Consider the following 12754-nt stretch of genomic DNA (forward strand, 5'->3'; position numbering starts at 1 on the left):
TTAAAACCTTCGTATGGTAGCAGAGAGTGACGTCATCCTTGTAAAAATATATATATTTATAAAACAGTCACTGATATTAATTTGAGATTGTTTCAAAATGAATATGTGAGATTAAACTTTAAATAGTGTGAGTACACTATAATTTAACCGATAAGAAGTTGACTGATGACTCAAACACTAAGTCATCATATGTGACCAACATAAATTTAGGAAAGTTCTTGAAAAAGATTAAATCAAAAATTTTCAGTTTCAAGTAATACACAAACAGCAGGTATTAGCCGGCATGCCAGGAAATATAATCATGGAGCATGTTGGGATGTTGGGAATACATGTATTTTTCAGCATGCGAGGGGATTAGAGTCACAGAAAACTCTTAAATATCTGAATTCTAAAAACTGATTGAATTGGCTGACTTGTAGGTTCTCTGAAATTTAGGAACCTTTCTATTTCACAAACTACACACACACAATGCAGCTAGTTTGAATTTTGTTTGCTTCTGCTATTATAAATCTTAATTTATTTAAAATTTTGGATACTAAGCATATTAGTTTGCATAGGTTAGGCGAATTAAATAGAAATATAAATAGATTGTCTTTTCATAAAACTGGAATAAGTAGAGAAAAAAATTAAAGAACTGCACTGCAAAAAAATTTCTTAATACAAAAGCAACAGCATATTTCTGCAATTTGAAATACTCTTATCAGATGTTTCTTTTAGATTGGCTGTATTAGATTGTGATACACAGATACTCTATTTTTAACTATAATCAAATTACTGGAAAAACACACTTGCAACAGTGGAAACTATAATTAAATTTTTATTCACTTATTTACTCAGTATTTAATGTAAACTGATACCAAGTTTCTTAGACACTCATTGAACTTCCCCGTTCCTGGCATACCAGGAATGGACCAGACACCTGCATTCAAAAAATCTGGTGCCCCCTCCATTTTTATGGCATGCTGGCTAATATGAGGGAATACGATATTGGTCAATTGCATCAAACAACTGTGAATAAATTTTAACATACAATAAAATGTGAACCAGTAAGATATAGTCAACAGTTTTGACTGTGTGTGTGTGTGAAAGCATATAATTTTATTTCAAACTAAATCTCATTTCGTGTTTCTTTTGCACGCAAGTAAAATGAGGGAAAGTTAAAATCATTTTTAACTTAAAAATGAGGGAAAAAACAGAAGGTAACTTGGTTTTATGGTCTTTTTTAACTATAAAGCACTCTTTTTAACAGTTAACATGACAATATTTCAAAAACAAGAGCCAACAAAACTTTTTCATGGTGATATTAATGTTCAGCAGATTAAAATCATTCAGAATTGTATATTTTTGTGCCAGATGCAATTTCATTTCTATTCAGTGGTATCAATAATAAGATACTTGTATATGCATAATTTATATATTTCATTTCTTCTCCATTATTTTAATAGAACAGAAATAGTAAGAATAATTCTACATTAAAAACATAACAATCTAATAATAATTAAAAACATAACAATATAATAATAATTAAAAACATAACAATATAATAATAATTAAAAACATAACAATCTAATAATAATTAAAAACATAACAATCTAATAATAATTAAAAACATAACAATCTAATAATAATTAAAAACATAACAATCTAATAATAATTAAAAACATAACAATCTAATAATAATTAAAAACATAACAATCTAATAATAATTAAAAACATAACAATCTAATAATAATTAAAAACATAACAATCTAATAATAATTAAAAACATAACAATCTAATAATAATTAAAAACATAACAATCTAATAATAATTAAAAACATAACAATCAATTGCTATCACGTGTAACTATACTTAAATGTCTTTGGTTTCTAATAAAAAAATAGATCAGAAGTTCGATAAAATTAAGCAGTTCACAAACTTACTTCTGGCAAATAAACATAAGAAAGAAAAACCATAGTTTAGTTTTTATTATTTTGTAATATAGTTTTTATACTGTTATTAAAAATTCAACTATCTATGCATAAAAAGGAATGAAAATAATACAAAGTCAATAACATAAAATTAACATAACGATAAATGTATGAAGCATTGCATAAAATTGAACTTCTTGTAGCTACACAGAGTTCAATATTAACTTTATGCAAACAAAGTTAATTGATGATTACCTACAACATAATGAAGACGAATACAAATAAAATATGAAAAGAATTTCCTTCCACCAAACACACAGCATGCATTTCAAAGCCAATACAGTGATATACCCTGGCTTATCAATTTTTCGGCTAATGAAGATTTTTTTCACAATACTTTTACCTTGGCTAATTAACATGGATTCGGCTAATGAACATTTTAGTGGAAATAGATGCACACACTCATATAACGTAGCAGCGTTATGAGCCGAATTTCCGCACAATCATCATCAGACTTGTCTTTAGAGCATGATTAATGTATATCTCCCTCTCAGAATCACTTTCCATATATACTTCTATTTCTCTTCCAGAACGATTTTGAGCCGTTTTGTGTTCAATAAATAATTGATCAAAGCAAAAAATGCATTAAAAAATAAGAACTTAGACTCCAATTTTTCTATTGCACATGTTTTTTTGGTGCAAGACTTTTAATATCAAACTGATCTAGACATTCAAGGAAATTATTTTTTCCATCTGCATGTATGAGACAAAAATGAGCTGACTGCAACACAAAAGAACACTTATGAACCCGACTGGGTTGTGTACAGTGTTAAAATAATTCAATCTTCAGTTTCTGATCTTCTTGCAAATTCTCTTTCGTCCAATTGGAAAGTTAATTTTGTCAGCTTTGTCTTTTTTTACAATGCTTCTCATTTTTTTAGAACTTATCGTCAAATTTTTGGCCATACCTGGAACAAATTAAACTATTATATACAGAAACCTTGCTTCAACTAATGAATGTGACTCCAGAATTATCTTTGCTACTCGAGGTATGACTGTAAAAGGTAATGAAGAAATTGAATCAAAACTCGATACTGATTTTAGATCACTATAAACATCTATGATCCAGTACTGGATTTAAATCTAGCTTTGTTAAATGAAAGTTTTTGCACTGAAAATTTTGCTGCCATCTAGCAAACATAAAACGTAAAATCTATTTTTCATACTCTCTATAAAGAAGAAATTTCTTTTACATTCCAGTTAATAAAATTATTTCAGTCACATTATAAATCCTCCCTGCATCACATGAAATCAAAAATAAATACATCACAATTAAGGTCTCAGACTAGCTTGCTTGTCACTTTTCTATAAAATGGTAGTGGAGTGAACTTAAATAACATTTTTGATAAAAAGTGTCTCAAAATGGTGAAAACAATTATAAATTTTTCACTATATCATTTTCTATGAAAAAGTCTGTCAAATCTTAAACAAAATTCATGTAATATTTAAAACATGATTGCAAAAAATTCTATGAATGAAATGTTTTGAGATTTTCACAGTACATTTAGCTAGTAATGATGCAGTTTATGAACCAAAATTTAAAGGATTGTATAGTATGCTCATAAGAAACACCCAAATCTGTTGCTGTGTGTGTGTGAATTTTTTGAAATTTAATTTTACATATTGTATATAGAACACTTTAATTAGACAAATACATGTGATAAACCTTCGATTTTGGTACAAAACCTTAATGAAATATGGCAGAATATCATATTAAAATTTTGGAACGATACAATCAATAGATTTTTGGAAATTATGTTTCAAACTAAAAAAAAAGTCAAAAACAACATTCTTTGTAAAACATGTTCCGAGTATTTATTCACAGATTAATTGTATGTTAAAACAACACTAAAGTGGACATAACTTTGGTTCTAAGTATCAGGTAAAACAAAACAAGGTCTCAATATGTATGGAAAACTGGCTGTATGAAGAGATATTGATGTTTTCTGAAAAATAAATTCATCTCTTCCACAGGGATTTGAACCACGAGCAGAGATAAATTTTTCTTTCCTAAAACATCAATATTTCTTAATACAGCCAGTTTCTCGCATATATTGTACTAACATGGGAGAGGACGCTTTTCTCTACATAAAACAAGGCCTGTTTTGGAACCACAAAAATGGGGCTTCATAAAAAAATAAAAATTTATATTTCCTTCCAAAATCACATTTTAAATGTAGTTGAATATCTTAAAGTAACAAGGAAAATATTAAACTTTTCTTGGTGAAAAATTCATGGGATGAATGTCCCAGTTCACTGTTAAAACCATTTTTAAAAATTAATTTTGACTCTGGCTAATCTACTCGTAGATCACAATATAAAGAGATGTGTACTACACACATTTAACTCTATACAACTTTTTCTACACGGAATATCAAATTCTGTAAATGAAAAAGTGTTAAATGTTTGGTATATCAAACCAAAACATACGTGGCTATAGTTCCCATATACAGTACAAATGTGTGGCACATGTTGACATGTATTCAGCATCCATGATGAAATAAATGCCTGTATATATATATATTCATTATTATTTTTACTTCAGATTAATATACAGTCGCCACTTGAATTTACAAACTAATTTATCAAGTCTACTTTCGTAAAAATGAGCATAGACTGCATTTTGTATTACAGAGGTTACAAAATTTATCTAATTTTTTAATGAAAAGCCGTGTGATTGTAAATAAGGTATAACATCAAATTATATGAAAAATATATTAAAGCACAAAAAAAGTCAGAAACATTGAATAAATTCATAACATTTAATAATTTCTTTACGAATACAAACCCCTTCATACATATCTTTATATTAGAATAACATTTCCAATAGAGCCATTATTCTGTCAATTTCAATATAAAATAAACTAACGAAATATTATATAGCAAAAAAATAAACTTAGTTTTCCGATGGCAGGAAGTCTTTATGTATCCTCCTATGCGAACAGAGCTCATCACTGCTCTTGAAATAGGAAGTGCACATCTTACAATAAAAGAGTTTCTCATGGGGATGAGTAAGGTAATGACTTTTCAGACCGTCTCGTCTCTTAAAACTTTTGAAACAAACCGGACAGCCATGATTTTTTTCTGTAGAATGCACAAGCTTATGACGTCGGAAATTAGATGAATCCTCACTGGTATATGGACATTGTGGACATTTATACCCTCCTGATTTTTTGGATTTAGGAGAAACGCTGTGAATGTTCAGGTAAACTTCAATATCTAAAAAATAAAAAAAACACAGCTGAATATAGTCCATCTCCATCAGATTCAATTATATACTTTTTAGAATGATATACAAACACAAAATATAGGAAAATTCATTGACAGATTCAGAAGCTTGTCAAAATATATCTATACATAAAAAAAAATTAGCGAAACTTTGAATAAATGATCAAAGAGTGGATTTAATTCTTTTAAAAGTTTTGTTTTTTTTTGACAAAAATACTTTCTCTTATTAATAACAAGTTAGCATATGACAAGTGTCAAATCAATTGATATATAATGCTAATGAAATAAAAAAAATTCATTTTTCATATGCTACTTAAGAATGAAATAACATATAGGTCCACAATATCTTCAAAAACTAGTTTATTTCACAATTAACCCATTAACGCCGGTTGGTAGGAAAATTTGCCATTCTAAATTTTAAGTTTTTTCTTTGCCGATAAATGGTGGAAGTGGTTCCACTCATTATTTTTTGTTTTTAAAAAACTTGAAGTCGTCGTTAATGGGTTAACATCTAACACTCAAATTTTTGAACACAAATTGCATGTGTCTAAATTTTTCGATTCCAGTATTTCAAACAAATTAAAACAAACAGAATTAATGTAACATTGTCCTAATGAGCATCGATAATTTAAAATACTGTATATAAATGTACACATATATATAAACCATAAAACATGACCAAGATAATTATTCTCTGTAGGTAAAAGTGTAGTTGGTGTCAAATGTAAGTGAATTATAAATGATTTGTTTCCTATGATTTATAATCAAGTGAAATCCTATAGTTTACTGGAGAAAAACTTTTTAATTCACTAATGAAAAAAATAAAACCATTGCTCATAATTTTGTTGAAAATTCATTTGTTTCGACTGAATAAATTTAACCAGAATACTCAGAGAATATTAATAAGTTAAAAAAAAAAAAACCATGATTAGATTAAGCGATGAATTCATTTTCATTTCTATATAAATTTGAGCTTATCAATCATGCCCAGAAAGTTGACCAAAAATTTAGAATCAAATTAAATTGAAATAAATCTAGAATTTGGAATGATTTCTTAAGCCTTAAATATGTTGTGATATGCTTAATTTTATACAAAAATTGCCACCAGACTAGGCTCTAGCTTAATTTTGTTGTAATTAAAAAGCCATCAACACCCATTTCATTTTCAGGTCATTCTATATACAGGGTGTCCCATCAAGACAGCCGAAATTCTACACAGCCAGATTAAATGCTTGGAATACCTAAAACATGCCCAAAGAACTGTACCTGTATGACCTATAGTTTTTGCGAAAAATGTGAAAGTATGACGTCATATCCAATGCAAGGGAAAATTTTTTTATTGGAAATATGAACATCGGTATTTGCATATGTTTACATAGGAAGATGTTCAAAATGTCCACCTAGTATATCGAGATATGCATGCGCTCGCTGTGCATGTACTATATATAAATTGTTTCCAATAAAGTTTTTTTTTTCTTGCACCGGTACATCATACAGGTACATTGGGCATTTTTTATGTATTCCAAGCAAGGAATCTAGCTGTGAAGAGTTTGGATAATCTTGATGGGACACCCTCTATATATACCCACAAACTAAACTTGTTTTCAAAACAAGTGTTCATTACTTGGATTTATTTTTCTTTCAAAATATGTCTCTGGTATCACTCATTCACCCCCCCCCCCACCCCATAAGGAATTAAATGTATTCAAGCATCTGTATATTTCTATACAGGGTGCATAGGAAAGTCCCTTTATCCTGGAATAACTCTCATTCACCATAAACGCAGACTTCCAATTGGAAGAAGTAAGCAAATAGCGTGTGGATTTCACATACGTCATTCATATAACACTACTGGGGGGTAGAACTTCCAAACTCAAGCCACCTGCCAGATCAGGCTCCCAAAGTACCTGGGTTACATGAACACGGGATGGTTTGCAGCCCGTCATTCATATAGCAAGGGGGTTGTGCAGTTATTAAAAATATAAAAATCAACTTTCTATTTGGTCACCTTGCCCTCGTCTCTCCAAGCCTAACAAAAAGTTCCATGTCTCTAAGTGCAATATTCACCAAGATATTCAAATTTTAAACTCGCTGAAAGTGAAGGAAAGAATACATAAACTAACAGAAAAGCAAATTCTATGCTTTATGTGTTATTCTTTCCCCCATTTTTATCTATTTCTAAATTCAAATATTTCGGTGATTATAGCACTTAAAAACAATTTTTTATTGAGCTCAGGAGAGACAGGGCAACAACTTTCTAATTGGGTGTTTTAAGACCATCAGTATAAAAAGGTACATTTCGCTTCTTGTGTCCATCCTGGTAAGAAGTGTATGCGAGTGTCTTATTAGCATGAAAAAGTTTTTTTTCAGTTTAACATCTATATAACCAGTGCAATATGAATGACATGTCTTATATAATATATCTACATGTTGTTTGGATACTTTTAAATTAAAATGCTTCTATAGGATCAATGGTTTACGAGTTATTATAATCTATAGACTTTCCTATGCACCCTGTGCGAGTATAACAATACTCAAGGGACCAGGGAAATATATTATGAAGGATTTATCATTACAAATAGAATATATCAACAATATGAAAAGAGCGTCACACCCAAGAATAGAATATCATTATATGAGCAATTATCGTTATACAGGATATATCCGTTTTTTCCCCCCGTATACATTTAAATACACCATCAGATAGAATCAAGTATATTGTAATATGAATCAAATATACGGCTCTCACAATTTACACTTTCACCATTGAAAATATGAACTGAAATGTTCCATCAGAAAAGCAGTATAAAAATGTTTTATTGCTTTCTAAATATTGGGGAGTTGTTTCAACAATATAAAATTAATGCATGTGATTTTGCTTATGCTGGGACAATTGAGACAGGTGTCTGAAACTTTGAGAGCATTGGTCACATGAATATCCATGGACATCAAGGTGCACCATCCCATGAACTTTCAGATGATCTTTCCTCTTGAAAGACTTTTGACAAATTGGGCACTGATGTGGCCTTTCATTTGTATGTACCAGTTCATGTCGCTTGAAGTTTGTTCGATCAAATGTTTCGTAAGCACAAATGTTACACTTAAAAACATTCATAGGCAGTTCCAAATGGTGCAAACTCCAGTGGTTATCATATTCACCTTCATCATAGAAAACTTCTGAGCATAATGTACATGAATAAGTATCTGAAATAAACAAATGCAATAAGAGTCAATAAAAATATTGAATATCATAGTGGTACGAGAACTGGAATTATCGCTGAACAACCTCCTTTATCCTACGTACATTTTTCAAGAAAAATAAAAGTTCTGAAAATAAACTTAATTTTGAATCTGAAAAATTAAGTAAAAAGTGACAAAAGTAATGAATTCGGCAGTTACTATTCTTATCAGCATTTATCTGGACATGTATAATATTTGGAATTTAAAAAATGGGCTGTTTCACACATAACTTTCACAAAAAAAAATTTATGCGAGTGAAATATGAGAATACAGACAGCTTATTTTGCTTAATTCCATGACTTTACATTGCAGAAATGAATCAAGTACATATTCTGCCATTAGAAACATGTTAATTATTCTGAAACAGGTGTACAACCCCCAGCCCAAGAAATATATTAGTTAAAAAAAGATCCGCACACAAGTGTTTTTGATCAAAAACTTCTCAAAATATTGCACTTGTCGTTTGTATAAGTCGAGAATAGTTATGTTTTTTTAAGCTTACTTCAATCAAATGTCACAGGCATATATAAAATTATGAATCAATTCTAGGAGTTATCATATTCACCTTTATAACACATCATGTAAATTATGTTTTCCTTTCCCCTAAAAAAATAGAAATTTTAATGAATGAAATGTATGCAGCTTACAGGTTGCTAGGCCGTCCAAAAAACTTAAGTCCAAATGTTTTGCAGACATCGGTTGCAGAAATCTTCTGAGGTTTTTTTGTAACGAGTAGGTCTCTGCAGCAAGCAAAGAATAACGTCATACATCTTGGTGCCGAGTTGTTCTTTAGATACATGCTTGCCGTTAGATCAGGTTAAGGAGAGTTGCATTAGCTAGTTTGACTATGTGTGGCTCTTACCTCCCTTTTTGGCCACCAATCAGATCCAAAGATGCCCACCACAGACATAGGTGAAGCATCTTAGACAAACACATAAACTTACTGAACCATGACATTACAGCCCGAAAGCTGCAAATATTTCACTGAACACCAGACAAGAAATCCTGAAACAAGACAAATGATACAAAACTGAAAAAACTAGCAATAAAATTTAAACCGGGAAGGGGGAGGGGGACTGCTGATTGATAGAGAATAAATAAAAGAACCGAGAGAAAAAAAATTACAGCTGCAAAAACAATTAAAATTATTTTTCATACATATTATAGCTTTATTAATCAATACTTTCAAACACACAACCAAAATACTAATTACATATCCAATACCAAAATGCATGAAAATAAACAAAAACTTTTGTACTTCAATTAAATATATTGTTATGCAGGAATGCATACAATGAATATGGAGGTAGGGGACTAATGAAGGGGAAAAAAGGTGGGTGATGACTAGAAATAGAAGTTATTGAACCAAAAAAAAAAGAAAACTAAAAAAAAACAGAGGTTATTTCAGAAATCATAAACAAAACTAAATAACAGTTAAATAAAATTGCAGTACTGCAAATGTGAAATGTATATTGATGGTAAATTTAACAAGACATATATTGACAGTAAATTAGACCAAATGTTGATCAGTTGCAAAATAAAATATACTCAATAACACATACAGAGCAAAGATACAAATGAGTGGAGATTTCTATGAAAACTATAATATTAATTCCAGGATAAATTATGTTCAAATCAATGCCCAAGTCATAAATTTTCATGCAAAGAGCTGGTCAAAATGCAAGATTTATTTGAAACTTTTCACTTGATCGATTTCATGAAATTAGAACGAACCGTATGATACACGCCTCAAGAAGCAACATCGATTCATTACTTAGGCCGGTATTACACTATAAAAGTTCGATAAAAGTCCTATAATAAAACTTGAAAAATGCAACCAATAAGGTCAACGGTTGCATTTTCTAGAATGTAACCAATAACCTTATTGGTTAGATTTTTCAAGTTTTATAAAATGGATTTTATCAAACTTTTATAGTGTAACACCGGCCTTAGACATAGAGCAAAATCTCCACTTATTTCACACTAACAAAGTATTAAGCAAAATAAAATATCATCAATGAACCTATAAAGCAAAAATATACATTAATCATATCTTTATATAATCTTTTGTCAACAGACAGTAAATAGCCTATGTTATAAATACATATTGAAATGCATTCAGTTATTTTTGAAAATGTTCCTCAATACCTGTTTTTGCTCAAGCATTACAATTGATGGAAATTCTGCCAATTTCTATTTCACAAACCATGTTAAAAATATCAAAGAAAAAAATATAAATTAATGGCAAATTATTACTAAAACAAATTTTGCCTAAAACAAAACATATATATAAGGTCGTTCCAATAAGGGTAAATACATGATTGCATCACAAAGATAGACTTGGCACAAATTGATTGAAAATGTTTTCTTGCAATAAAGCCTTGATTAACTAGGTTAACATGATTAGCTTCTATCAAACAAGGAATGTGATGAGACAAAGTTTCACCATCATCTACACCTCTCAACGGCACATAAAGAGTAAGGTAACCAACCATTCAAACCAATTATCTGAAATATTTCTGCATAATTTTCATTGTTAATATTATATGTACTTTTTTTCCCCCCAACCATTCACATTATGTAACAAAGTTCAACAAGACTGTAAACAAAATCACCTGTGACTGACACTAATTTTCAATTTTCTGTGATTGCTTTTACTAACTGGGAATCTCATTACATGAGGCGACTTTTTCTCTCTCCGGACTCATTACCCTCAATTAATCAAGGTTCTACTACTCTGTATAAGTTTACTGCTCTTACAAGCAACATCTGAAGCAAGAAAAAGCATTCACATCAATATCAATGTTGTACTATCTCAAGAAAATGAAACTATAATACCAAATTATACAAAATGAACACAAGTTTGCAATGCATATATGTAACAAATAATTTAAACTTTTCAATTAAACGTGCAAAAAATAGGTTAACGGGAAAAAAAAACAGGGCTTTTTCATGAGTTTGGACTTTTTTTCAATTTCCTAAAATATCGCTCTCTACTCTGGTTCATATAATACAGAGCAACAGCCATATTAACCCGAGTTGGCATGTTAGCTCTCAGCCATTCGTGTACAGCACCTCTTATCTTGTGGGCATAATAACCGAAAGTATAAGTCTCCAGACCTACGGTACTAATTGCGCTAGAGACAAAAGTTTCGGCCGAAGGTATTTCCAGACTGATCCTGCGATTCGACATTTTCGTAGCGACATAACCAGGAAGAACAGATTGCACGACGATGCCTTTGTTTTTGTACTCATAGCTCAACGCCCTAGAGAAATAATCGACATACGCTTTGGTGGCGGAATAAACATTCAGTAATGGCATCGGATACAGCGCAGTCAATGAAGATATGTTAATTATTACACCCTTGCCTCTTTCCTCCATACCAGGCAAAACCATCCGAGTCATCATGGTACAGCTTACAACGTTGGACTCGATTAGTTTGTCCATAACATCTAGACCATCTTCAATGGCATGAAAATATTCGGTATGATTGTAGCTCATTCCAACGTTGTTTACTAGGACTCCTATCTCATACCCACCTAGAGAGCTTTTGATGAGCTCGTACACATTCGGGCCACCAGTGAAATCGGCGCAAATCACCCGGCTCTCCACCGAGAATTTCTCGCTTATTTCTTGGGCCACACACTCGAGTTTTTCACGTGTCCTACTGATGAGGATCACGCTAAAACCTTTAGCGGCCAAAGCTTCGGCGTAAGCTTTGCCAATGCCGTCCGAGCCACCGGTAACAAGGGCCCATTTACCAAGTTGTGACCATTTTATTGAGTCCAATTTGAGCAGCCTCCTAAGAAATCCAGAGACCGAATTCAAGATGCGCAACAGCCATACCAACGCCACGATAACACCAACGGAGACAAGCATAACTTTAAACTCAAAGTTCCTATCCATGTTTATTTGTTTGAAAGAGAGCAAAATTCAACGACGAATTCGGATTTATACAATAAAATTTAGCAATTGATTAGAAAAAAAAAGGAAGAAATTGAGAGAGAAAACAAAAAAAATAACCGTTTCAAAAACTTCTGACGAGGATTGCAGATCGCTTTTGAGAACCATTTCCATTTTTTGCATTTCCTGGGATATGATTCTCTTGCTCTATGTACAACGACGTCACGAACTTCTGGAGGAAGATTTGAGGTTGTTGTCAATCTTGCCAGAGAAAATTTCTTAACGAGCTGGCGTATCTCATAGTCAGGATTATTCTTTCATGGGCAAAAATTATCTATTTATCTATATCTGGAAAAAACTCAACATCTTTTCTGTATTTACGAAATTCACGCCAAAAAAAATAACACCTACT

General features: G+C 31.0%; 1 protein-coding gene across 3 annotated transcripts; it reads right to left on the reverse strand.

Moving 5' to 3' along the window:
- Positions 1–7997: 7997 nt before the first annotated feature.
- On the reverse strand, positions 7998–12468 carry LOC149076877 (very-long-chain 3-oxoacyl-CoA reductase-like). Of its 3 annotated transcripts, XM_089244602.1 has the most exons (3): positions 11979–12468; positions 9086–9443; positions 7998–8402 (listed from the first exon to the last, which is right to left on the reverse strand). In XM_089244602.1, the coding sequence occupies exons 1-2, from the start codon at positions 12343–12345 to the stop codon at positions 9379–9381; spliced, it is 432 nt and encodes a 143-aa protein (XP_089100728.1). In that variant the 5' UTR covers positions 12346–12468; the 3' UTR covers positions 7998–8402; positions 9086–9378. The 3 variants fall into 3 exon arrangements, with proteins under 3 accessions (XP_089100728.1, XP_089100727.1, XP_089100726.1); XM_089244601.1 differs by having other exon boundaries at positions 7998–9443; XM_089244600.1 differs by having other exon boundaries at positions 9086–12468.
- Between the last annotated feature and the right edge of the window lie 286 nt (positions 12469–12754).

Source organism: Pholcus phalangioides, unplaced genomic scaffold (assembly GCF_987345545.1).
Source record: "Pholcus phalangioides strain wild (caught in Gottingen) unplaced genomic scaffold, Ppha-v1.0 ptg000015l_1, whole genome shotgun sequence".
NCBI lineage: Eukaryota > Metazoa > Arthropoda > Arachnida > Araneae > Pholcidae > Pholcus > Pholcus phalangioides.

Bases quoted from the DNA above. Each gene is read 5' to 3' on its own strand.
- LOC149076877 (XM_089244600.1), bottom strand. From the start codon at position 12,345: ATGGATAGGAACTTTGAGTTTAAAGTTATGCTTGTCTCCGTTGGTGTT.